Source organism: Ambystoma mexicanum, chromosome 5p (genome assembly GCF_040938575.1).
Source record: "Ambystoma mexicanum isolate Mex_15411 chromosome 5p, UKY_AmexF1_1, whole genome shotgun sequence".
Classification (NCBI taxonomy): domain Eukaryota; kingdom Metazoa; phylum Chordata; class Amphibia; order Caudata; family Ambystomatidae; genus Ambystoma; species Ambystoma mexicanum.
In genome coordinates, this window is record NC_090930.1 from 928,504,296 (window position 1) to 928,531,137 (window position 26,842).

The 26,842-nt window shown below is 44.8% G+C and overlaps 1 protein-coding gene across 1 annotated transcript in view; it reads left to right on the forward strand.

Annotated features, from left to right (window-relative positions):
- The first annotated feature begins 2,024 nt into the window (after window positions 1-2,024).
- Window positions 2,025-26,842, forward strand: part of CCR9 (C-C motif chemokine receptor 9) — an 80,196-nt gene continuing 55,378 nt past the window's right edge. Inside the window, exons 1-2 of the mRNA XM_069613363.1 lie at window positions 2,025-2,144; window positions 15,496-15,559. Of these exons, the coding sequence (XP_069469464.1) occupies window positions 15,539-15,559 (21 nt within the window). The 5' untranslated portion in view covers window positions 2,025-2,144; window positions 15,496-15,538. The remainder of the gene's footprint in view (window positions 2,145-15,495; window positions 15,560-26,842) is intronic.

Sequence of the window (26,842 nt, forward strand, 5' to 3'; positions counted from 1 at the left end):
AACCCATGGCCTTCTTCCTTGGGCATATTAAAGGTCCTTGGAAATAACAGGACTGCGTCTCACCAAAGGGGAATGGCACCACCCGTATGATACTTATTTAAAGTGTATTTCCACTGGGGGCGTGCAGAACCTCTGCTTTGAGTAAGTATTAGGCCGAATTCCTGCTGAAAAATAGCTATTCGGCTTCAGTCTAATGGTTTCTTGCTATTTAACTCCTGCCGAATACTTTTTGTTCCAATTTGAATGATCTGTAACAAGTCGGAGAGACAAATGTGGAGTGTGGATTGCAAAAGAAAATGGAATTAAAAATTGTCTTAGAGCATTCCTGAATAAATATCAGATTAGTGTTCATAGGTTTGTGTATTAGAGAGAGGGATTGCTGAGGGTGTGTGAGAGTTAATCATGGTTTGCACGTATGGGAAGTGCTTATGGAGAAACTCGAAGAATTCACAACAGGTAGTGGAGACCTGTAGGGTTGAGGTAGTCAGTGACGTTCCCTCACATAAGAGGCCTTTCAGAGGACCGTCATACTGATAAATTGCTCCAGTTCACCTGTGGGCAGGTGTGCCAGAGGGACGAGAGAGAGAGAAAGCTGTGAGGAATCTACATGTGTGGGACATACTTAGAGAGCTATGCTTTGCTGGTGTAAAGATGTTTGAAAATGAAAAGATTTCCCACCTGGCGGGCTGCCTATTTTTGGTCAATAGGGCTGGGGATGAGTCAGTTACATCTCAGGTGGTGAAAGATGTGGCCATTTTTAACCGATATTGACCTCTTGGGAGAACTTGGTCAGTGGGGCATCTCTCAGATAACATTGCAGGCCAGTCTGCCCCAACAGGAAAAGTGTGAGAGATGGGTGCACGTTTCTATGTGGAGAGAGAGAGAGAGAGAGAGAGAGGGAGAGAGAGACAGAGAGAGAGAGAGAAAGTCACAGCTCAGGCTTTCCCATGTGCGATTACCCCTGCTCCAACCCTATCAGCCTCTTTGGGAGAGTCGCCTCCCTCATTTGGCCTGTGTCAGAGGAAAAGTCTGTAGGTGGAGCCCACTCACATCACATGTATTCTAGACGTGTGCCCTGCATGAGCATACAGAAACCATTTATACATTTCTATGTGAGCTGCCAGGAAGGCTTGAAATTCACTTTACATCTAAGCTACTTTGCAACTCACAAGAGATTGCAATGTGTGCAATTGCAAATTGCAATATCCATTTCGATTATTGCAGCCTAGCACTTTGCAGTCGGGAAGCCTGGCACTTTCAGTAGCACTATTTTTGTCTATGCAAAGTGTTTCTGATCTCTGCTTTTTTGTTAATCTGTAGTTTTCAGGCTTGTATGTTTAAATAAGGATGAAATATTGATTATAATGAAGAGAAATACATACAATGTCGGAACACATTTTTTAAGTAGTGCTTCAATTTATTTAAAATAATGCGTTTTTTAAGTTTGGAACATTATTTATTCAATAAAACAACTATTTGGCCTCATATTCAGCTTTGGCCGAACACTTGACAAACTCTTCAGTATTCAGCTAAATACTAAATATGCTATTTGGTGCTCCCTAATTTTCACATCTGTATTTTCAGGAAAGGGCAAGATGTCCAATGGTATGGACCAGCCTGCCACACAATTCTCTCCAGCAGTCTAATATTTGGTGCTGCAGCGATTTGATTTTTCTTTACATTTCTGGGTACAAATGATGTGCTTATATTTATAAAAAAATGTGCTTTCATAACAGTTATAACAAAAAGTAGATACCAAGAGCAAATGGAGCCACAAAAATGCACTACAACACAAAAATGTCCAAGGGTAAATACTACAAAACCAGCCTGGTGTGACAATAAATCAACACTTTGCCAGCATGCGCATGTGTGTATATATGCCACCATGTGCAGAATTGTACATGGGAAGGCATTAGCAGCAGGGACATGTTCCACTCGCCCCACCCCCCAGAAAAGAAACGCTCGAGGAGGAGCCGACAATTTATAGCATTACATTTAGCTGGGCTCTTCACACGCCACAGACACAGAAACACTCACACAGATGGGCAGGTCCATGTGTGTGGCTGGCACATTCGGAAGGAGATTCCGTCAGTAAAATAAACCCGAGGAAACCCTAAAACACGACCACAGGCTACGCATAAAAGGTAAGCAATTAATTTATGGTGGAATATTTTTAGAAGAAAAAAAAACAGAAGTCCAGATGTTTCCTCCTAGATGAAATACAATCTTTTTCGTAAAATCCTTCAAATTATAATGTGATCCAGCAGAATAGACAATGGGAAGTAGGTTAAAGTGTGTGGGCCTGGTTCACAGAGCGTTTCCCTATGGGATTGCCCCATTATGAAACACTTCTCAGGCCCTGCATTTTTAGGTTGGTATGGGTAAACAATGGACAGCAATGTCATTCTAACTGCGACAGAAGGGTACCTTTGAGGTCGTGGCATATGAGTTACCCCGCAGAGCAAGTTCACGGTAAGAGAAAATACACCACGGCCCGTGGTGTGGGAAGCAGTTTGAGTCAGCAAGCCTGGGAACCAGCAAGAATGATAGGCAGAGTTGCGGTGCTACTGAATAACACTCCTCTCGCCTTAAAAACGGTTCATGCCACAATTCATTCAAAGACCTTAACCTGTGTCATTTCAAATATTCAAAAAAATATCTAGTGCAGCTAGTCGTGACTTCGCTGCCGATTTCATTTAAGCCTTTATTAATTCATCAACCATCTTTCTCAATATTAAGATCGACATATGCGCCATTAGGACTCCAAGTTGTGGAAACAGATTTTTTTTTTTAAAGCACGGATTCTGAGCTGGCACTGGCCAGTAACCCTTTGCCAAGTGCCTTCTCGTCTTGCCTTACTCTGGAATCTCCCCAGACCGCTCGCATCGGGTCACCTGGCGACTCACTCATGTGTGACAGCAGACTTGGAGGCACTTGATTAGGAGCTACTGCCGAACGTGGCAGCAAGCAATTCATCCTTAAATAAAACTGGATGCTGTATCAAGTGATGCAGAACAACAGTAGGGTCTCATTGGATTTCATTAGCAATAGGCGGCCATTGCCTGGCGAAAGATGGCGCGGTTACTGGCGAGTGCTCATTACATGCACACGCCGTCAGCCATGAAGGCCCCGCGATCCGCAGAAGATTTCTGTGAGTTATTTGATGTGACGCAGATAACGTTTACTCAAGGAATGGTGCAGGGAACCCTTTGTGCACAGGTTTGTGCTTTAGTCAGTAGCACAGACCACTGTACTCTGTCGCTTGTGGTATTTTACTTGTGGCATGCAGGAGCATGACAAATGCACCCACTGAAAAAGAACCTGTTTTGAGTATTTAAAATATTGATAGTGGTGTGCAGCATCCTAGCGGTTTGTGTTACTTGCCCAGGCTCACAAAGACAATCAGCGGTAGAGAGAAGACTGGAAAGTAGACATTTTTGTTATTCTAATTACTCACGCTCAAATCTGCTCTTTCTGGTGTATGACGTCACGGCGCCTCAGTACAACCCGTCTTAAAACTATTGTGTGGGATCGTGCATAGTTCAAAGTGACTTTGCACTGCTGAAAAGTGACTTTGCACTGCCGACACAAACCCTGATTCATGGAACTGTGAAAAGTGTATTTTTGCAGTGCCAAGTCATTGCAGTCATTTTGTACTGCAAACATGACTTCGTACTGACTTTGCACTGCAAAAATACAGTTTGCACAGTTTCATGAATCAGGTTTTTTGTCAGCGGTGCAAAGTCACCTTTCAGCAGTGCAAAGTCCCTTTGAACCGTGTAGAAAATTCCATGAATCGGGCCTTATAATGTCTCATTTACACCAAAGGGCGGGGCAGTGAGTTATGAATGTGGTTCATCAATATTTAAAAGCACATGCCTATCAGTAGAAAAGCAGTGACGCGGGGTTGTTTTGATTGTCAAAGGAAGGACAATCTACTATGGAAAAAGATCATAAAAGAATTGACCAAAGTTTGACGCCGGAGCATAGACCACACTTGTGGGTGCATAGATACAGAAACGTAGGAGCACCGGAGCAGAGACTGAAAAAGGTGTGAGGGGAGCCTGCACACACATTTAGCATGCCAGTTTCATATTATCTTCATAACATTACTATGCCAGTTTCACTTTCCCCCAAGAAAATTGCTGTATGCCAGTTTCACATCACCTACAGAAAATATTTACAATATTTTGACATTGCCCGCAGAAAATTACTCTGCCAGTTTCAGATTGCCTCAGAAGATTGACACCTCAGTTTCCCACTATCCCCAGAACATTACCGTGGCAAATTCTCATTGTATCCCCAGAAAAAAAGTGTTCACAATTTCACATTGTCCCAAGAAAATGACTATGCTAGTTTCACATTGCCACTAGATAATTAGCCCATGCAGCACCCCTATATTTCGCTCTTTCTTTCTTTCTTTCTTTCTTTCTTTCTTTCTTTCTTTCTTTCTTTCTTTCTTTCTTTCTTTCTTTCTTTCTTTCTTTCTTTCTTTCTTTCTCTCTCTCCTTCCTAGACACACAAATAGGAAAACCCTGCGCATGTCTTTGATTGTGATGTCTATTTACCTGTTTGCTGTTTTTACTAAGTGGATTCTGTGGGATGTTATTGAAACCATATTTGAACTACAGACCCATACCCAAAATATAAAGGCAGCATAGCAATGTTTTCCCTCCAACTGTTTACGGGCAGGTCCTCAGAAGTATAAGTATAGAAGCACCAGTACACACCTACATGCACGCGTGTACACCCCCATATAAACAGTCTCTGCCTATCACTCTCTCGCTGATTCTGGGATAACCCTTTTCTGAGAAATATTGTTGACATATACAAATTGGAAAACATAAGTAAAATGAGGAGAGGATGTTTTCAAAAGGGGGCCAAGCGGCAAGAGATAGGCACGGGGATATGGGGGAGGAACCCACCCTTTAAAAAAATAATCCGAAAAGGAGGTTGTCAAAAAAAGACAAACAGTAAAAAAAATGTTTTCATAATGACCAAAAAACCAGCAAATTATTAATAACTACTCATGCACGTACACGCTCACTGTGGATTCCCTCGACACCTGACTGCTCAGCCCAACCCTCCTGCAATAGGAAAATATGGGTTTGAAATCAGGATTGAGGAAGTTCAGTAAAAATAGTGTCGGTCCATTGGAGCAGAGAGTTTCGTTTAGGGAGTTCTTCGCCATGGGACGGGAACCATTTAAGTGACAAATATCCACTGTGCAGTGGAAGGGATCAGCCTTTTGCAGAGTGACCAATGTCCGGAATTACAATGGCCCTGTAGCGAAGAATACGAGGCGCACTTAACTCTTGCGCCCCTCGTCCTCTGGTTGCTCTTTGCTGCATGCAAATCACTGATTTACAGCAGGGAATTGCCTGCATATGAAAGACTGTATGCAGGCAGGAGGGACTCAGGGCCATCCAGGCCACGCCTAACTTAGTGTTGGATGCATTCCAAACACCTCCCTAGGCATTGTCTCGCAGATACCATGCGGGTGGGAAAGGATGGACTGGGAGCCAAAATACACCATTTAATAAGATTAGTTCATATTTTATTCTGATTTAGCATTAAAAAAATGCACTGTGCCAACCACAGATGCATCACAACCTGACTGACATGGTTGTCATTCATTGAAACTCTATTTTGCTTATCTTTTTTACCCTGTATGAGCTGCTCAATACCATCCCACATTACTCAAGCACTTAGAGCAGAGTTCTACACGGCACATTTGTTTATACTTCAGCAATTGCTCTCTAATCTAATTGTTGCATTATGTAGCTCAGCTATGTACAGTTTCCTCCCAAACAATATATGTGAAATGGAGTCTAACATTTCAGCCCCATATTACACGTTTTTAGCAGACCCAATGCTTTTCCTATGAGAACATTTGTAAATAAAATGGGGTACCACCTAAAAGAGGCCCACTGTGCAGAGGCCTACCGGGAAATCAGAACCAGAGTTCCCCAAAGGCCAGTCCGCCCCTGAGGGTGGGGAGCAGAGCATAAACGCCCTAGCCACAAGGTTTCAATTAGTGCAATTTCAGTAACATGTCTTAAGAGGCATGTCACCGTAGTTACAGTTGTAACTCCCCCAAACAATGATTTAGGGGTTGAAATGTATGTGGAAGTGTCTAATGCTTTTTTGAAAGGACAAGTACAGTTCGCTCAATTTCAAGCTTTTCTGAGGGCAAAGAAATTAATTTGCCAAAAACCTTTATAATTTTTTTTAACGCCTCTCGTTTTCTGGAGTTTTTAAAATCTGTTATCCTTTCAATAACAAGAACCCTTGCATTGGTCTTTGACCTTTTGCACAGTGAATTCTGGGGAGCTGCATGGCTGCCAGCTTACTTCCTGAAATAGCCCCACTGTGGCTCATTTACCATTTTGCTACATAGACCTCCCAGTTACCCGTAGGGATTTGACTGGGTTGACAGTATTCAATGATTCCAGAGCTGAAAACAAACATGTTGGGTAAACGATATTTTCATTGAACTGGTTGAGGGTTAATAGGCCCGCTGTCATGATTGACTGAAGGTCTGCCGCTTTTCCCCACAAACTTCAAATGACCCCAGAAGACTAAAGGAGTCAATCATCGTCATTTAGGCTACTGTGGGTCCCCTCGGGTGGGGAGGATCGTTGTGCCCCTGCACCATCCCTGGAGAGCTGCAAGGCAAGAATATAGGATTAGAACAGGAAATGGGCACAGAAAGAAATGAACCACCAACCCTAGCCCCCACAATACCTTTATAACTTGTAGATGAATGCTGTGACAAGTCAAGAATCCAAACACCCAGTGGCAAATGAAGAAGTGAAGAATCAACAATACAAGAATCCACAAAAGCAAAAAACAAAAGTAAAAGTCTGAGAAGTAGTAAATCCTTTAAGCACTGGAACCCCAGGAGGAAAACACAAGTCAGAAGTCCATTAGGTTGCTAAGAAGAAATCCCAAAGGTTTGCAAGTAACTTCAGGCAGGATGATCCCACGACGTGAAAAAGGCTCAGCAATGAGATGTCAATGAAGAACTGTTAAGGAGCGCCGAGCGGAGTCTATTCCGGCTAGATAAACAGTCTCGTGGTGACGTTTCCCAGGTTGTGGCATGCATGATGTGTGTTGGACAGGATGATTTCATTGACATGCGGCCCTATCTTGCTGTGAACTGAAGTCCTTGCAAGGACCTGACCCCCGCAAAGAAATGAAGACTGGCCGGGGGAAATACCCTCTCCTAACCCCTTAAGGAGCGACAGGATAATGCTGGAAAAACCATGTAGATCTGACACCTGCACACATCTAAGAATATTGGGGGAACCTCAGTGGATTCAGCCAAGCACACTGAGAGGGGTTGCAAAGGTGAACTGGCGATGCTCTCTGTAAACCTGCATCAGGCAAGGCAAGAGAATTGATCACCATCAAATGTTCTGTCAGTGCCAGTGGAGTAGCTGTATGGGGCCTGCTCTGAGAACATGATGTGTGAGGGGAGCACCACAAAAGGGCGAATATTAGGCTTCTGCCTGCTCAAGGGTCACCATGTCTTCCTTTGTGGGCATCGTAGGTGCAGACTGTAAATGGCATCCTGAGAATACTTTTTTTTTGGGTTTCCCATTAAGTATCTCTCACAAGCAGAATGTTCAAGGTTAAAGTGGATCATTGTGGGTTACAAGCTCCCTAAGACTGCATCAGCTGGGTTGCGTGGATAATGCATTACCAGAGGACGCATGAGGTAATTGGGGCCAGACCTGAGAAGCTGGCACTGATGCTCAAACGGTGCACCACAACTGGGTGTGTAATAGGTTGGAACATGCTCAAGCCTCCTGTGCCTCTCCACATTGACCACACTGGTGCGGAGGGCACCTGGTGCCTTGGAATGTTTGATGATTTGATTTAAATTGACTATGGCTCACACAGGTAACATTCATTTCATGTGGATGTCTCCCCCGCTTTGGATCCCCCTTCCCATTCAGCAACTGCTGGCTGACAGGTGAGAAGGAGTGGGGACATTCAGCCCACCCTCTGGTTTAGGATCAGTGTCATCATGTGGGTGACAACATGGGAAAAGTAAGACCTGACTGGCACATAGTGAGAAGGGATAAACATGTGGACTGCTAATGGCTTTCTACTATTCTTTGACCTCATCTCCTGGGCTCATGGCACCTCCACAGATTATGGATCCCAGGGTTCTTGGGACCTGTCAGCTTACTGTGTGGATTATCCAGCTGACAAAATCTGGATAGTGGTTTCAAGCCAGTGTTGTGACAGAAGAACTACCACAGAAGTCCGGCCAGGATGGTGGTGTGTAAAGGCGTCTCACAAATCCACGAGCACAGGGGCGTCACAAGGCAGTACACCCATGGCCCTTCTGTGAAACCCCCTGTTAGGTTGGTCACTGATCTCTGCCATGCACTAGAATTGGCAAAGTGATGGAGTAATTCAATTGCGATCTCACTCCCTAAACCTAAACAGAAATATGGATGATGGTGCAGTGTGGGAGTGTTCTCCCCCACGTTCTGCCAATAGGCAGAAGCAGGTTGCAATGTCTGGGCTCTCAAGAACCTAAGAAGTGGATGACAGACCTCTCCTTTAAGGTGCTGTGATGACGTTCCCTGCCTAACTTTAGGGATCATCTGGAAGGTCACCAAACCGGGCCGTGTACAGTACCAAGCTACACGATGCTGGGCCAAAGGAGCTATAAGGGCATGCAAGACCACCTTCACAGAGACCCTGCTGAAGGCAGGGGAGATGAACAGCAACAACCCCTCGCCATTTACCCTAGATTCACTGGAAAGAGAAGTTAGGTGAGCTAATGCAATCAATAGCTAGACCCAAAACCACCAGCTATCAATAGATACCTCTCCCTTTAAAGGAGATCATTTCCAGAAACTCTGGAAGGTGGCAAGGGATCTCATACCGTTACATGTTCAACATCCTAGGCAGGCCTTAGAGGTGGGAGAAGGAATTATCAGGTGTTATTTCACTGTGGGTGAAAAGGTTTATTCCAAGTACATAAAGGTTGTGCGTGATGCTGGAATCTAGACCCTAGAAAAGAGAGACTATCAGGTCCAAAACCACAAAGCAGAGCCCAAGGTCTGCTGGAGAAAATGGGAGCTTATCAAGAAGTGAAACCCTTTCTAGGTCTTGCTACCAGAGAACCTGCATCAGACGCAACAGCGATCCTCAGGTCGAAACGCCCGCCCCGGACTGGTGTTAGGTAATTGTGGAGAACAGATCTCTATGAAGCCAGCAGATAGGTGTATTACTGCACAGACAAGAGAGGGCTGAGACTGTGTGCTGGTAGTCCCTCCCACACCTTTGGAGAACTGTAAAATCAATTTGTTGGCAATAAATTGAACTTGAGAACTGAAATTGCAGTGGTCGCCACCTGTTTCCCACCCAGCTTCATGAGAATGTCCACAGCACTTAGACACAGATTGGGTTATGTGGGCATAAATATGCTACAGGAGCTAGCGGCTCTCTGCAGTCTGCAGATAGTAATTGCTAATCAGGTGTGACCGATCCAAGGGTAGATGTTCTCACACAGTTTGTGTCACCAGAGGCCTGTTATTGTGCCCAACCTTTGATTGCTCATCCCCCCCACTGGTGGACTCCTAGCCCACAATCCTTTTTGAGGTTGGTAAGGTATCTTCTTTGTTGAAGGATGGGACATATGATTCTGCTGCAGAGGTCTGCCCGCAACCTTCAGTACTAACATTGATTGCAGCGGAAGCCAGTGACCAGGATTGGGGTCTGAGAATTGTGACCAGGACTGCTCAGGGATCAGGTTGATGCTGATTCTTAGATATCAACCTACAGGGGAGTCCTGGCAGCAATTGCCTGGTTGCTGGAGTTCTTTGACCCTTGGATCAATGGCACGGCCATCTGTATGTTGACAAATAATAAAACAGCGTTGACATATGCCACCGAAGACGTAGGCAAGCAGCACTGGATCCGTGGGCTGGAAAGCACTGACTTTCCCTAACACCTTCTGCTCTTGGGATGGGCTTTTTCTGCTCCTAAGCTTGTGTTCTTGGCAAGATTTTCCAGTCTTTCTTGCGGTGGGTCTCTTTCTGGAGGAATTCCAATCGTTGACAATATTCTTCAGAGGATTGTCTTCTTAGCCTCCTCAGTCACCATCCAGCTTCTCCTCTTCTGCGCAAGGTTCCTGCATTCTGGGGCGTGTGCTTCAGATGCCCTGGGGGTGGAGTTGCCAGAGGATCTCCTTTCCAACTTCCCCTTGGCCCCTTTGATACCCAGGGTACTTGGCAGGGACTACTTGGGTTCAGGGCATTTCTGGAGCACAGCGGCGGAGATGGAGGGAAAAAAAAGTGGGAGCAGCCGATTAAGAGTTTGGTTGGGTGTTCCTTCATCATTGCTTCCTTTGCTCTGTTCGGAAGACCCCTCATGGGTTCTCCTCCCGGTGCTTGGGGCGATGCAATCCTCTATATTTGGGTGCATCTCCCTTGCAGACCTTGGTTTCTCCCTACAAAGGCTGTCTTCCTGGTGGCCACCTCGTCAGCTTGATGCAGGGGTTAGTTCTTTTTTGTGTTCTCCAACCTTCCTAGTTTTCACCTCAGAGACTACAACCCTGCATTGTGACCCAGCTTCTCACCTGAAGGCAGGGTCGGACTGGGCCATAAAATTGTATCGGGCACCACTGAAAAAGTCGCCCACAGTTGCAAATGGCAATTAATTCCTTTTGTGACACTGTTTGAATGGTAGACAATGGGGAGTTAAAAAAAAAAACTTGATGCAAATTGTGCATTTTAAAGAAAATGTATTGAGGAACACTGGTCAAAACGATTAGCTGCATAGTGAAGTAACTCATCAAACTGCCCCACATTGGCCAGAAAAGTGGGCCACTTTGACCAAAAAAACGGGCCCATCCCAGTATTTTTTGTGTTTTTGGTTCGGCCATGGACCTATTGCCCTATAGGCCAATCCAAGCCTGCCTGAAGGGGATCCAAGGGTTGCCAGGAAGCAGGAGAGTGTCTTTTCATCCCTTCACTCAGGTCCATCTCAGGGCTAAGAATGATCCACATTTCACTAGATGTCCGGGGACTAGACTAGCAGACTTGAAAGGCTTCTTCTTTATGGACTTCAGATAGCCACTTCATTCATTTGGTGCTTCTGAAAACGGTAAAAGGGCCTCTCCCCTATCACTGGATTATTGGCTGTGGGGTACCATCTCCCTGGCTTCCACGTTTCTGTGGTCCCCCTGCCCGGAGAATATCCTAGCTTTGCCAACTTGGGTTGTATTGTAGGATGAGTCTCTCCTACATATAACCTACCCCGAGTGTTTTTAGTTGTTTCTTTTTTACTTTGTTATAAGTTTACAAAACCATACACAATATTCCAAATTACAAACATGTAAAGTCAATGGGGTTCATTCCAAGATTGGCAGTGCGGGGAAAAAGTGGCGGTAATACCGTTACCATCACTTTCCCGACACTGCCAAACTACAAGTTTGCCGGTGGGGTGGCCCAATTTACCTCCAGCCAATAGTTGGAGGTAAGTCAGGCACCCGACTGCCAAAAACAGCCGGTAATACCGGCAATCCCCCCATGGACACCATGCAATAGGGATCAAGATACCGTTGCCGGCACCTCTAATCTGCCAGTAATACTAGCAGATCAGGTGCCGGAAACGGTATTGCCATTTAGTGGTAACCCCACCAGATTTACTGGCGGGATACCAACAAACATAGAATGAGGCCCAATGTCGATAAAATGTCCCAATGTTTATAATCAAATATACTACAAACGCATTCTCGTTTTAGGACATTCTCATCTTATGTTCAAATCATTTCCAAAAGTACAGGCCTCGTATATAATAAAACAAGCGTTGGCAAAGCCAATAGTTTTGGCATTTGCACTTGTTTATTGCATTTTACATTTAAAGGCAAGACTAAAGTACATAATTGCTGTCTACACAACCACACATGTCTGCACCTCAGTGTTTGTAGAAACGAAAAGTGTGTGATAGACCTGGTCATTTTTATGTACTTATTTTATTGGATATTGGTAAGGTGCCAATACAACAAGTCCTTGGACTTGATACAGAATTTGTTCATACATTACCTAAATAATGTTCTAAACCCATTACACCACACAGTGGATTCATGTACCACGTCCATCTGCATGTATCCATGGTTAGTCACCTGCTAAATGCTACATTATTCCTGGTTTGTGAGCATTATGTAACAAAAAGTGTGCATTATTGGAACCATTATGTCCTTCCCTGTGTATGAGCCTCCCACCACCTGCGGTTATATTCCTTGGACTTGATCCAGAATTTGTTCATACATTGCCTAAATAATGTTCTAAACATATTACACCACACAGTGGATTAATGTACCACGTCCATCTGCATGTATCCATGGTTAGTCACCTGCTAAATGCTACATTGTTCCTGGTTTGTGAGAAATTATGTAACAAATTGTGTGCATTATTGGAACCATTATGTCCCATCCGCTTATCTGTGACCTCTCACTCATTGAGCAGGCATACATGTTTTCTGCCTGCATCATTATGGACTCTACCTGTAAGCAATGTGCTTATGTACCAGACAGTAGGTGCTCACATTGCATGCCCTATCTAAAGCACTCTTCTCCTCCTCAGTGGCTTTCCCCACTGGCGAGATCCTCGAAACATGCAGGCACTCACGAGGGCAGCCCCGTGTGCTAGAACCCCAATATGTCTGGTTGCCTTTTAAACTCAACATGGAACTCCCATGCTTGCACTGTGCGCCATTCCTGGGCTTCGCGACCACCGACAGACAATTTATTGCAGCGTCCACTTTTCCTACTAATGCTTACACGCACGGTTTAGCACACACGGCGTGCAAACAACATCCGGCTCACAGAATCGCACTGCCACTCCCACGGCTCCATACAGCCCCTCCACCTTGTATGACACACACACCAGTCAGCCCCTTTTTTTAATTAAACCGTTTTCTAGCCGCAACACGCTTGGACTAATTGACCACCCGTTTCGGTTTTGCAGACCGCGGTGCCATTTATCATCCACAGAACCTTGGGGATACTTGCATAGGCACCTATGAGCACCCTTCCACAGTGCGATTTAGCACACATTCAATTTATGGATCCTCGGATTAGCACTTTGAATCACCATATGGCTTGCGTGAAAAAACACAGGGAATTTACACCTGCCCGAACAAAATCGCGACCGTGCACCTGTCACCATCTCACACGTGCACCTAGGCACTCGCAATGCCCTGGGGCACAGTTTCTGAGCCTCCCTTTTTATCTTTTTATCTTTTCTGCAGCTAACCACCCCCGCAGACTTTTTTACAGCGTAATTAGACGCCAGCCTGACCCAAGATGTTTTCCCTGGCAACAGGCCACCCATAGGTAAGCCTCTCCCTATCATGCTGCAATATACCAAATACAACATGGACTGCCAAGTAAAACTGTATTGTCCTTCCTACTCCTGCAGGAATGGCCACACCTAGGACCTCGAAATCCTTTCAGTGTACATGGACACTGAGACTCCTCGAGCCACTGCGCTCCCAAGATCCGGTAAGCACCGGTTCCCTTCGTCTACTTAGTCACTTGCCTACTGCTAGATCCTGTCAAATTGACTCACTCCTAAAACACTCCTGTCTGTTTACTCCAATAGACTTCAAAAGATACTTCTGTCTATGGAATATCCCGTCCTGATGAAGGCCACACCACCAGAGCTCACTTCAGCTCACCTTCGGGCCAAAACACTGTCGTGTTGACTTGTTGTATTTTGTGTGTTGTTGTTGTTCAACCCTACATTGTTTTGACGCATTGTTCGCTGCTTAATATGCTTCTACCTCACTAAGTCCGCTAGTTTCCTTCCCAAGGACTCCTTAGTGGACGTAGAAGCAATAGATTGATACTACAAATATTCAACATTTGTTATCTACAAACTGGGTACTATACCTTGAAAATGTATAGTTGCTGATGTATCTTTTGCACCAAGTTAAAATTCAATTGCAGTTCACAGAATTGCCCTGTCACACATTTGTCACAAACTATTCACATTAGTTGATGTCCACCACGTCAAGGCGGTACCTAATAAGGAGTGTATTTGTTGTGCTCTCAGCATTCAGGCTCTTATGACCTAGCTCATTCCTGTTCTACATACGATATTACACAAAAACAGAAAGAAAATGTTCAGAGCAGGATGCATGGTTCCACATCGGCAAGGTCCACATTTAAAATATGAAACTGCCAATACATTATTAACACGCATTACATTGTAATTCAATCAGCCTGTTTATACATTAATAACGGCTATTTCATGGAACACGGAAGTGCAGAGGTGCTATGCAGCTAGTTCAAGGCAGCCCCAGTGTCACTGCCAGACCACTGCGCTGGCATAACATGAAACGTTGTGTGTGCATCCTACGAAGCTCCTGATTGGAGCACATATTGCTATGGTTGTTTGGAGTCATGCTGCTCTTGGCTTCACAATACACTCTTGTCAGTGTTTCATTCCATCTGAGGGACCGATCTACTGTGTTTGGTACGAGTATTAAGTGAGGAGTGAGACTAGGAGGCGGGACGTGGGGGGAAAAGTCCTAATTACTTACTGGTAATATTTACTTCTCATAGTCCTACTCTCCTCGTCACAGTACTCCCCCCACTTACCCACCCTTTTGATCCAATCATCCTGGATCCTTTGATATTGACAGTGGGGCGACTGTGTAGGGTAAGGAGATTTTACACCCAGGAGGAAAAGGGGGTTATTCAATGCTTAAAAAAATAAGGACTTTTGTAAATGGATTTCTGGTCGGGAGGTGGACTGCATCCAAAATAAATATTGTGACAAGGAATGGTAGGACTATGAGTAACGATTAACAGGAGGTAAGCAGAGCATTCTTGGCAACTGTCTATCAGAGGATGCTTCTAAGTATTCACTAATAGGAATATACATCTACAAATATTTAAAATGAAGTGAATCGACAGAATCAAGACAAAAGTGAATCAAGTATTATTATTTTATTTTTGGATGGGATTGAAAAATACAGTAACACTTTTCTCCTTCGCAAGAGGGCCTCATTACAACCCTGGCGGTAGATTGATAACGGCGCCAGTAGTGCTGCCAGTGCCATTATCACTCTACCGCCACATTACGAGTTCTGCAAGCGGGGTCGCACTGTACGCCTGGTCAGACCAGACGTGCAGAGTGGCACCCGCTGACAGAACAGGGTGCTAACAACGGTCCTGTCATTAACGGGACCGTTGTTAGCATACTCCCCATTCCCATTGAGCCCTATTGGGGCTCAAATGGGAATCGGGACGTTCTAGGTCCCGCAAATGGGAATTACTGGGCCTGCAAAGGTCGAAGTGGCCCGGTAATTCCCATTTTTCGGGACCCGGACCCGAGTTTGGGGGTAGCCATCCCGCTAAAAACAGCATGGCTACCTCCAATCTCGTAATGAGGCCCAATGTTAAATTTAGTTCCACCAGTTTGTGATTAAACTAATTCAATGTCTTTCGTATCTCAGCCACAGGCCTTATCATAAAGCCAGATCTTCGTGCTGAACAGAAATGACCCCAGCAGACACCATGGTAAGAGCGGGAACAACTCACAGAAAGCTTCTTTCCTATGTATCTGTTTGTTATCAGGGTTTCATGGTGATCAGTGGAACTCCCATGTAAAATTCTTACACTAGTCCTGCAGTTAGGCATTGTTTCTTTGCGTGGGGAATGTGATTCGGGTGTGGCTTTTCGTGGTCATGGCACTGATAGCCACGGAACTTCAAGACAGCATTTTGTAAGAACAGTTAAGATCAATGTGTAAATGGTTTGTATATTCAAGGTTGAATCCACAACTGTAGATTTTGCTCAGAAGATGCATGCAAAGATGATTGTTTACCATGCAACATCAATATTATGTTGGGGTCAGAAAAAGCAAGGGGAAACACTTATACCAGCAACATGATAGTAGAAAAGACAATTTCAGCGAAGAAAGCCACACATTCACAGTGCATGTAAGTCCCCATTGTTTAGGGGCAGCCAACATTATTAGGCCAAGTCAACTCTTAGATTGGGACTATAACCCTCTCCCAAATTCCCCATCTAAGTGGAAATTGGGATCTGCTCCAGTTACTTGTAGAAACCTGGGCTGCATCCTTTGGATATGCATGATGATGCTGATTTGAAGACCGCACAAGATGAAGCTTTGATGAAACTTCCAAGACCGTCCTGGCAGTGAAACACACCCCAGCAACTGTAGAAACTGGACTTCCTTCTTCCTAATGCTACCTAATGTCAAGTACTTCTCATCTCTTTCCCAGAATCGCCAAGGCACCCACTTTGTGAGGCATGTCATTCAGGTGGCAGGGATCAATGACCAGGTCAAGATGGAAATGTAGTAAGAACTGGTATCTTTTATTTTGGCAATATAATACAGGATGGCCAAAATACCAATGAGCTGGGTGTTCTCTCAGACAGCCCTTTAAGATGAGTAGCTATACCCTGGAGATGGATGGGGATGCAGATTTTATTCATACATCAATAATCAAGATGACTCAATAGTTTGGCAAAGTGAGTCCCTTTTATTAACAAATCTATAAAACAGGGAGCACAACGAACATCAGCAATCACTCGATCTTCTCACTCTCAATACTTCATAAAAAACTAGGCTCTTAAACCCAAAATTAGTCATCACTGACGTTTTGACCTGCGTCATTGCCAACGTCATCCTACGTGGCAAACTACAAAAACCTAACGGAGGATGTGATTGGGTCTATGTGCATGTATAAGTAAGAGTTCTATATCTGTATAGAACAGTGGAGGAAGGTGGTAGGATAATTAAGATCAGGTGGGGCAACTAAGCCCTTCCCTAAAAATGGCCACTATGAATGTCACTAAATGCACGTTGTCCCATTGGCTAAACAAACTATAGGATCCCTAATTATGTGGTCCTCTACAATTGGTTGGCTTCTAACCCTGTCAGTACTTTCCCACTACGTCTAGCAGCACGCAGGCTGAACAACCAGGTGCGGATGAGCTTTTCTTAGCACTAGCTTCCCACCAATTACTGTAGCAGTGCATCATCACCTCCATGGTTCAGTGTTAATTAGTACTTTGAAGATGGCCTTGAGTTTGTGCTGTGCTCTGAGAATTTCAGGGAGTGTGGGCACTAGCCGGCCTCCATGCAAAGGTGTGACCACTTCGACCGTCCAACTTCCTTCTACCACATGACTGGACACCAGGAAATCAAGCTTTTTATGTATTTGATTTTGTTCTCCAATAGTCCTCTGATGTCTTTTGTTTTTGCTTGACCTTTCTGAACAGGAGCCTCTGTTCTTTCACACTAATTGTATCCAATGTCAGCCCATTCCAGTTTGATACGACCTTGGCTTTCTTGGCTCAGTCAGCTCCTTAGCTGAGCTTTTATTCTGTTTAATTCAATTTCTTTTCTTAACTACGACACTGAAATGAGGCCTTCTTGCTTTGTTCAGTACTGCTTCATAATGTAGTGGAATCATCCATCCTTTACTGTGCCATATGTATCTACATATGTATATATTGGCGCTTGCCGCAATATATCTATTTAAAACCATGTGGCTAGCTTCATGATTATTTTGCTGCTTGCGTTTCTGTGGCATTTGTACACGTTTAAACTAGCTAAGTATCTTCATCAGGTCTGTGGCATAAGCTTCTTCACCTTGATCCCAAGATGTCACTTATCCTTGCTTCATCTTAATATTTTATAGATTGTCTGCATTCTCTGGTCTGTTTATCTCTTATATGGGTGTCATTCACCTTCATCCGTCATCTTCTTTGCTTCTTTAGGGATTTCATTCAAATGGCCATCATATTGTCTTGAATGTGGGTATGTTTTTCTCAATGGGTATCTTGCTTCACAGATTCTCTTAGGTATGGGTATTCTTATGGGTACTGCACAGAGCCCACGATCTGGTCTTTGCTGGTTCAACTGTTCTGTACACGTCACATTCTTCGGTTTCCATTTGACAGGTAACGGAGGAGGGGCAGTTGGAGTGGGGGTACTTGGCTCCTCCTCTACACTCCCCTCTCTGGGCGATTCATCGACCACATCATCTTTTATCTCTAAACATTCTGTTTTGAAGCAATGCTTCTTAGGGGTCCATATCTGTATGACTCCCTTCAGGCATCTGGCTGATTTCACATGCTCATCCTTATTCCATGTCGTGAGCATTGACTGTCCACTTGGACTGCAGTAGATACATTTTCCCACATATTTCCTATGGTCCTTTGGATACAGGAACTTCGTTCCCTCAGGTGCATGGATGCTGGCCTTCACAAAGTCCCCGATTTCTTCATCAGTCAGATCTTTGGGCTTCCATCCTGGTTCAACATCGATCATGATCTTCATCCCTATTGCTTTCTTTGCTGTCTTCTTGTATTGTGAGATTATTATCTTGATCACACAGAATCCAAGCATCACAAATACTAATAGGGTTCCAAGGAACTTGAACATGTCTGCCATCAATTGTGGAACCCAAGAGAAAAGATTTCCAAATCAGCTGTCATCAGCAACGTCTTCTACTTCGTCTATCATCTGCCCATAGAGCTTCGTCAGCATGTCTATGGCCTCTGTCAAGGTACCATTCTGGTCATTGTGAGAAGGTATGAACGTGAAGAAGGGTGAGGGCTCACCACTGTGTCCCATCAGATAAAGAGGATGAGTGCACAGTACAGTAGGGTTATAGGGTTACAGTATAGTGCCCAATCAGATAGGGGTTGTGAGTGCATAGTGAAGCGGCCCTTCACATAAGAACATTGAGTGCACACCAAATTGCCCCATTATATAAAGGGGATGAATTTATTGTATAAAGGAGAAGTTCAGAGGTTTCATAAATGAGAAAGTACACAGTGTTAAAGGAAAGTCATAGTCAGAGGCCAAGTACGTACTATGGTTCTGCAGCAGGTAGGGTAATTGTCAACTTCAGGTGGCCCTTGCCTGTCATTGATATCAATGTTTACAATATAGCGTTAAATACCACTTTTGGGGTAGCGCAGGGTGGGCAACGGGCCTCAGCCCCGAGCCAAGAAGGCCCAAGGGCATCATTGCAAACCTGCCCACTCATGAAAGCGGTATTTATCACAATTTATACTTTTTTATTGTTTTTAGGGGAACCAGGCTTTTTGCAATTCATGCTTCCCTTACAAAGGAATTACACATATGTCCTTCATCATTGGAAATAACTGTTTCCAGGACCTGGCAGTGAGCCATGAGGGACCCTGGTGAGTGGGCGGCTGGGGGTGGGTAAATGTGGTGTGGCACTCCAGTAGAGACTCAGCCTGGATAACCACCTCCAAGGACAGGGTTAAGGCTGGGCAGAAGTGCAGGTGCCCAGCAAGAAATGCAGGTGGCTACTTGCAGATTCTGCTTGCAATGCTGTCCTCCAGATTGGCCAGCTCTCCCCTGCGGGTGCTATTATATAATGCAATCATGATCATAGAGCAAAGCGAGTTTGGGAGTATAATTACAGTGTATCGTATTGCAGAAGATCTGTCGATTGAACTATTTGTAATTACTTTGCATAGACATTTAGTTAGCTTTGTATATGCGTTATGGTAAAGGAAAGAATGAATGGTATAGCAGGCAGAGAACTGGGCAAAAGTAGTGGAATTTTATATTTTGTGGCCATCTCACTTTTAGTGTTGCTGGCATAAAGCAACAGGTTGATGAGATGGAACGTCAAGGAGTTTGAAATCAGCTCATGGATTATGCACCAATTGCGCAGATGACTGCAACCAGAAGGCCACGGACTAGGTTTGGGATCAAAAGCAGTTTGCCACGTGATAATGGACAAAAATGTGCCGATTTATAAATATGATGCACCTTCCCCCAAAAAAATAAAAATGTATTTGACACTGAGATTTAGATACACTAACCTATACTTAACTGAAAAACATGGAGACAATGCAATGTTTTACAGTAGCAATGCTGTAATTATGCTTCATGTAACAACTTCATTTTTTGGGAATGAAATTCCATGATTGTCTTTAAATAAAAATTACCAGATGCTGGTCTTTGCTAAACAGGATATAGTTAGATTAATTAAGGTAACATTCAGATGACTTCTGGTTTGCCATTATTTGAAACAGAAAGAACCTTCTTGGCTAGCACTCACACACCAGCCTTTGGCACATTCAAGAGTGGAGAAGATGATTACTGCAGCACTCTCTCTCCTTATTGACCCCTTTGAACTTGCAGTGAAAAGGAAAACGATGGGCGGAGAGAGCCCCAAGGGCAAGAGAGGAATGCAGGGTGAGATGTGCTTTCATTGAACAGGGACATTTAAATAGCTATCTGTGCTACACAATTGTCAATTTAATTAGAAACCCTACAGAATTGTATAGCAAATTGCTATGCGACACTGCTTATTTTATGCCTTGGTGTTGGGTTAGGTAGGTAAGGTGATTACGCAGCACTGTTGTGTCCTACCGGGGCTACCGCTAGGACACCCGATCCCACACATTGCTTCTCACACATAAGACGCAAAGACAGCGGTAAGGGTCATATGTCTTCCTTTATTCAATTCTGTCGTGGAACTACTCTTCACCTTAGCAACTCCACATCATATCCTGTTTCCCTTTGACCCAACACTGGGCTTGCATTCCACATAACAAGAAGGACAGTCCCAAACAACTGTAGGCACAACGTTGCAACCTCCCTCCACTTTAAACTAACAGACCCTGGTAACCCCATTTCTTTAATTAATCTTCAGGTCCTGGTTCTCGCTCACTGAGGCTGTTCCACCCTTAGGTTACCTTCTGACATGTGCAACCCATGTCATATTTTACAGACTACTCCTCATCCGAGTCTTCACCATCACCTTGATAGAATATGTCCGACTCATAGTCTGTCATTAATAGATCTACATGAGTATCTGCCACACACTCGCTTCCTTCCAGCCTTTTGAATTGTGACATGTTTCTTGACATCTATTGTTATGCAAGATTTTCATATTTGTTATAAATCTTCTTGATCTGCGTCAATCCCAGAACATTTTGCTGGACTTTGTGATTATTTTTCCCTTGTTCCCATGTGAGTCGGAATCTTTTTCCCCTCTCACCTTGTCTTTTACTCTTTTTATGGATGACCTTTTTATGTCTCTCCATAGTGTGTGTATCAGTGGTCAAAGTGTATGAAAAGAAGTAGTGGATTTATGTTCCCTACTGGCCTGTCCCTGGACCCCACAAACGCCATCATTACGCCCCCTCCCACGCACAATACAAACCTTCAAACACATGCACTTGCTGTTTAAGGGAACGTTCAGTGCAGTGAAAGTGCAAATTTCAACTTCTTCCTACACTTTTATTTTAAAACAAAAGTATAGGAACAGTAAAACTTAATTTAAAAAAAGTAGAGGAGTACCGGTCCCAATCGCTCCTGCCCACTTCGACCATTAGTGTGTATGGAATTATAGTTGCCTTTAACTTTTGGGCTTATGTAATTTACTATGGCAGCACACAGCACCCTATATGCAGTGTTGCTGGGTTGCCTTGGGCATCCCTTTTTAATGTCGCTTGATATCTTGGGTGAACTACTGTTCCCAAGAGTAAAAAGGATTCCCATCCCCTTTACATTTCATATAGTGAACCAGCACGACCCACCCTATGTGGAGTGCTGGGGAGATACAATGTATCCCCTTTCTCACTTTACTTGTAAAATTTTTGTTACAATAGCAAGTTAACTTGAATGGCTTTTGGCAGTGAAACTACTTTTATGACTATTAGTCATTATTACTTGAAGGCTGTCAAATCAGCTGCTGTAATGTACAGGAGAGTCACCATTCTGCTCGAATGGCAGGCTCCTTTGTTTTTGACAATTTAAGTATCCTTGTTGTTTCTTGTGTCGTCTGCCATCCTAGGTGGGAACGATCTTGGTTGAAGTTTTGTCTTCGGCGGGTTCCCTTTGTGTTCCCCACAAAGGCTCCAGAGTGTCTTTGAAGGCAGGTAGTGAGGGAGTAGTACAAAACTCAGCAGCCCTTTGTCTTCCATACTGCCTGAAAGAAACCAGTTCCTACTGGGTAGCCTGCTGACCTGATTGGACAGCCAGTCAAACGTTTTTGTAAACTGCAGGGAGAGTTTGCAGAAGTTATTCTGTAGTTCCTGATAAATACCTATTGGACTCAAATGGGAATGGGGATTAACATTTATCGGCGCCCGACTTCCCAGAGTGCCTTAATTGTATTCCCCCAGTGTTTCTGGCAAGCCAGGCGCCGGTAAATATTGCAAAACCGGCGGCAACCCGCCGGTAGCACCGGCAGGGTTACCGCCGGACATGTAATGAGGCCCATTGTCTTGCTTTCTATGCGATTGCATTGCAAGTAGTTTTCTGGTTTCGAGGGAATCTGTTTAAAGTAACATGTAATAGGGAATAGCATATGATTCTGTTAGGCTCATCCAACTACCTGAGGTTGCTGATGAGATCCGAGTCATGGGAGGGTGATCCTGCACAACGGTTACATTGAAGGTACGCCAAGAACAGGAGGAATGCTCAGGGCCCAATTTACAAAGAGTGGCACTGCAGCAAATCAGGAGATGCCTCGGGGCACCATTGATGTGCTCCTGTTACATTTTTCCTTCTCCATAAACCTAAAACTGGAACAAATCTGGAGTTGCATGGAGCATTTTTGAGATGCTCATGTGCAAATGCGATTCACAAAGATTTGCTAAAGGGCATCTCAGAGATGTTACCAGCAGCTCCGGATTTGTTCTAATATTAGACTTTGTAAATCGGGTATGAGGTAGGAGCAACAAACCTGAGAAGCTCAGTGCAGCCCCTGATTTCAAATCTTTGAGAATCGGGCCCACCATCCCACAGGAACTCCCCTGCTGGGCTAAGCCAACACAAATTAACAAGATACATGGAAAGGCTATGAAAGAGAAACACACAAATACCATTGAAATCTACCCTTTTGTGCCATGTCAAAGAACTGACAGATACAAGCACTGACGTATGATCTACGAGGTGCACAGATCTGACTATTGTAATGAAAGAAGGGCAACAAACTCCTAATTATCAGTTCAGCCACCTTGAAACGGGAGCATTATACTGATTCCTGAAGGAGAACGCATATGTTCTCTCATATCTGGAGAGGAGGCGCTGCGTCTCTTCCATCTATGGGGCTTTTGTATTATTGAGTAATACTCATATTTCAGTCATATTTGTTCTCCTTGTAGTATTGTGGATGTCTATGCTGTTTATTTGCTAGCTTTTAAAGGGGGCTCGATGATAACCTGCACGCATAGCCCCCGAGCAACTCCTTATTACCCACTTCACCCCCTACGCAGTACACACCTCTAAGCTTCACATATAAAGATAATTTGTTTGCATACGTCACACACTTCTCATGGGGGTTGAATTAAATCTTCCCTGACTGTTATATGAGCTAAGCCAGTTGCCAAGGTGAAAACATGATTTTGCTGGAGGTTTTGTAGCCCTCGCACACAAGCGACATCCATTGACCCGAGCACTGTCTGTCCCTCATTCAAGCCTGGATGTCAAGCACCTCCATCAATATCAACCCTACAAAGTCAAAATGATTTCTCCTGGAAAACCCCACGAGGCATGCCGAAGTCCAGAATTCACTGACTGACATAAAGCTTGGGTGATACCCGCCAAACTCTCATCCAGTGCAAAATCTCTCTGGTTTACTATCGACTTTGACCTTTTTAAGGGTGCAAAAGTAAGGTTTGGACACAAAGGTGGTTCGGCTATAAACTTTTATTAACCAGTAAAAGGGTTGGCAAAACGGCTTCTCTGTCCCTAAATCTAAGAGGGGTTTCCCTGCCTCAATGAAATCTAAGGAAAATGTCAGGATGTCAAACAAAACGTCAATCACCGTCGTGTGCCAAAATCCCTGAAAGTGGTGATGACAGTTTTTGCCAACAGAAAAGTTCCCAATTTCTCAGGTGGTCAAAACCAATAAAAGAAATGTTCCTTTTTCACAATGTCTTGCTCCAATGATTACGGGTTAGCAAATTTCCCCTGGATTGCATTTGCTTCCCCTTTTGGAGCTTGTCTCCTCTTCATGTGGTTTTCTTTCTTTTGCTTACCTTCTTTGGTCCTAGACCCTGTACCTTCTTGAATGAACTTCACTATAATCTTAGATTATCATACGGGTGCGAGTTGCAGACTCACAATCCTGTATTATACCAGCTTGGTGTACTCTCCTGCCAAGCGTATGTTTTCTTTTGATCGGTCTCTTTTGGTTCCAGGGTCCCAGACCTCCTTATGGTCTGGTTCTCATGTGGGTGCGGGTCTCAGACTCGCAATGCATGGTCGCAATAGCTTGGTTTACTCTCCTGCCAAGCATATGCTTTCTTTTGGACTGTCTATGTTTCTCTTAGGGTCCCTGACCCTGGTATTCTCCGGCTCTCATTTGGGTGCAGGTCCCATGTATGCAATGCGCTGTCGCAATGCTTGGTTTACTCTCCTGCCAAGCATATGTTTTCTTCTGTACTGTCTCTGTTTATCTCAGGGTCCCAGACCTTCTTATACTCCGGCTCTCATATGGGTGCCAGTCCCACACTCGCAATGCGCTGTCACAATGCTTGGTTTACTCTCCTGCCAAGCATATGTTTTCTTCTCTACTGTCTCTGTTTATCTCAGGGTCCCAGACCCTCTTATACTCCGGCTCTCATATGGGTGCCAGTCCCACACTCGCAATGCGCTTGTCACAATAGCTTGGTTTACTCTCCTGCCAAGCATATGTTTCCTTCTGTACTGTCTCTGTTTCTCTCAGCGTCACAGAGCCTCTTGTTCTCTGGCTCCCATGTGGGTGTGGGTCCCAGACTCGCAATAATGTAATTTGCCTGCTTGGTTTATTCTCCTGCCAAGCATACAAGTATTACTTTCTTTCTCTCTTATTCTCAGGATTTCAGACCCTTTTATCTTGTGTTCTGCACTTGTTCCCACACTCCTTCTGCACCTCTTTCAGCACTCGGTCTGCTAGTGCACCTGTTTGTGTGGTTTGCATCTTCTGAGCACTGATGCTGGCAGAATTTGGGTGTTCTCTACAGTCGACGGTGGCTCCGTCGTTCACTTCCCCTTTATTCTGGTTTGGTTTCTGCAGTCAGGGAGACTGGATTTGCCCACGGACTGCTCCGTCCAGTCTGCCCTGGGCTCTTCTCTTGACTTCTTCCATTCCTCTTATCTTGCAGCGACTCTGCAACTGCGAAGGATGGCTGTCTATCCTTTTCTCTTGCATGGTGACTGCAGACAGTCTTGTGTCACTTCAGCCACCTCTGCTTGCCAAGCTGGATGACTTGTTGGCCCTTTGTTCCTTCTGGGTGATCTCCTCTTCAGGGTTCCTCCGGGGAGGGCTGTGCACTGGGTCAGGTTCCAAAGGTTCCCTGTGTCTCAGACTGGCAAACTGGTCCACAGCCCCTTCTAATGCAGCAGGGTTCCCTCTGCCATGCTCCTTGAGGGAGGGGTTGACAACACTTCTTGGTTTCCCTCCTCTATTTCTACTACTGCTGGGCCAATAGGAAGTCTGTAACCACTAGACAGCTCAATATGGATCAAGAAGGTCCAATAAGCCAGTTGCCAGCTTGTACCCACCACAGTGCTCACCACAGGGGAAGAGAAATACAGACACATGTGTTAGTTTCCACGCATATCAGACTACAGGCTTGTCTAACTTTCAAGTAGAAGTTGCTTGTTTCCGAGATGGGAGCCGGCGCTTTGGACCCCTCAAACATGGAGAAAAACACTCAAACCAATTTAGACCACAGCCAATTTGAGAACGCTCACTGAAGTACATAGTGATAAGGAGGGGGGATTCAGCTGAGATGGAAGTGGGCCCATTGGACAACAGTTAATCCTCAGGCCAAGTGTTAATGAGAGACGGAACTAGCCAGTTACTATAATTATGGAAGCACTTGATTCAGGAGCCAGAGCATAAATGTCACGAAGGCCAAAGTCCAAGGCGCAGGAGCGACGCAGTACCAACCACCCCCACTTTGGTCGCGGAGCCCGCAAGTCAGAGCTTACACGGGTTTCCTGGACCAGAGCAGGGAAGGAGGGTTAGGGTCTCAATGGTTGGATAGGTGGGGGGAAGTAAGGTAAACCGGATTGAGGGTAAGGTAGAGGTTATGGGTAGGAATGGGGGAATACTTAGGGTAGATTGATTGCTGCGCACTTTTGTTCAGGTGTCCTCAGCCCTTACTTGCTAGTCTTACATAAGCACCAATTTGCACATAAGAACGCCCTTACTAACCTTAAGTCAACAGACCACTACAAAGAATTAGCATGCAAACTTAGCTCTGGTCTTCTGAGTCCTGTCCGTGAAGGGCGGTCGCTTCCTTGAGCACGTCTGAAGTGTTGTCTTCAAGATTCAGGCTAAAAGAAAATGACAAGCATTAAAACGTGCCCTCTGAATTTGTCAGCATTCACCTCATGCGACATCCGCACACACACACACACGTTAAAGTGCCCCCCTTAGGGCCTGGATTGTTCTATGCAAGATGCTACACAAGCGGTCTCCTGCAGACCCCTGCGAATGTGGTTTTTGCCGTAGCCAACTATTCACGAGCGGTCTTCCTGCAGACCCTTGTGATCGATCGTGCTTTTAAACGTAGCGAGATTTCTTCGGTGCTGTGTTTTCGCCTCGCGGGCCTCCAGTGGTGTCCAGGAGGCGGAAACACCCCTATGACAATGCACCCCCGTACGGGTTAATATTCCCCAAAGAATGTGCCGCCGCCGCGTAGGGCGCCAAAGTTATGCCCATTTAGCTTTTCGCATCGGTGCAGGGGCTCTGGATGGGCAAGTGGTCGCCCCCTGCACTTCCCCCTCGATCCCCTTGGGCGCTTAGCATGAAGAGGTACTTATCTCGTGTAGGCGAG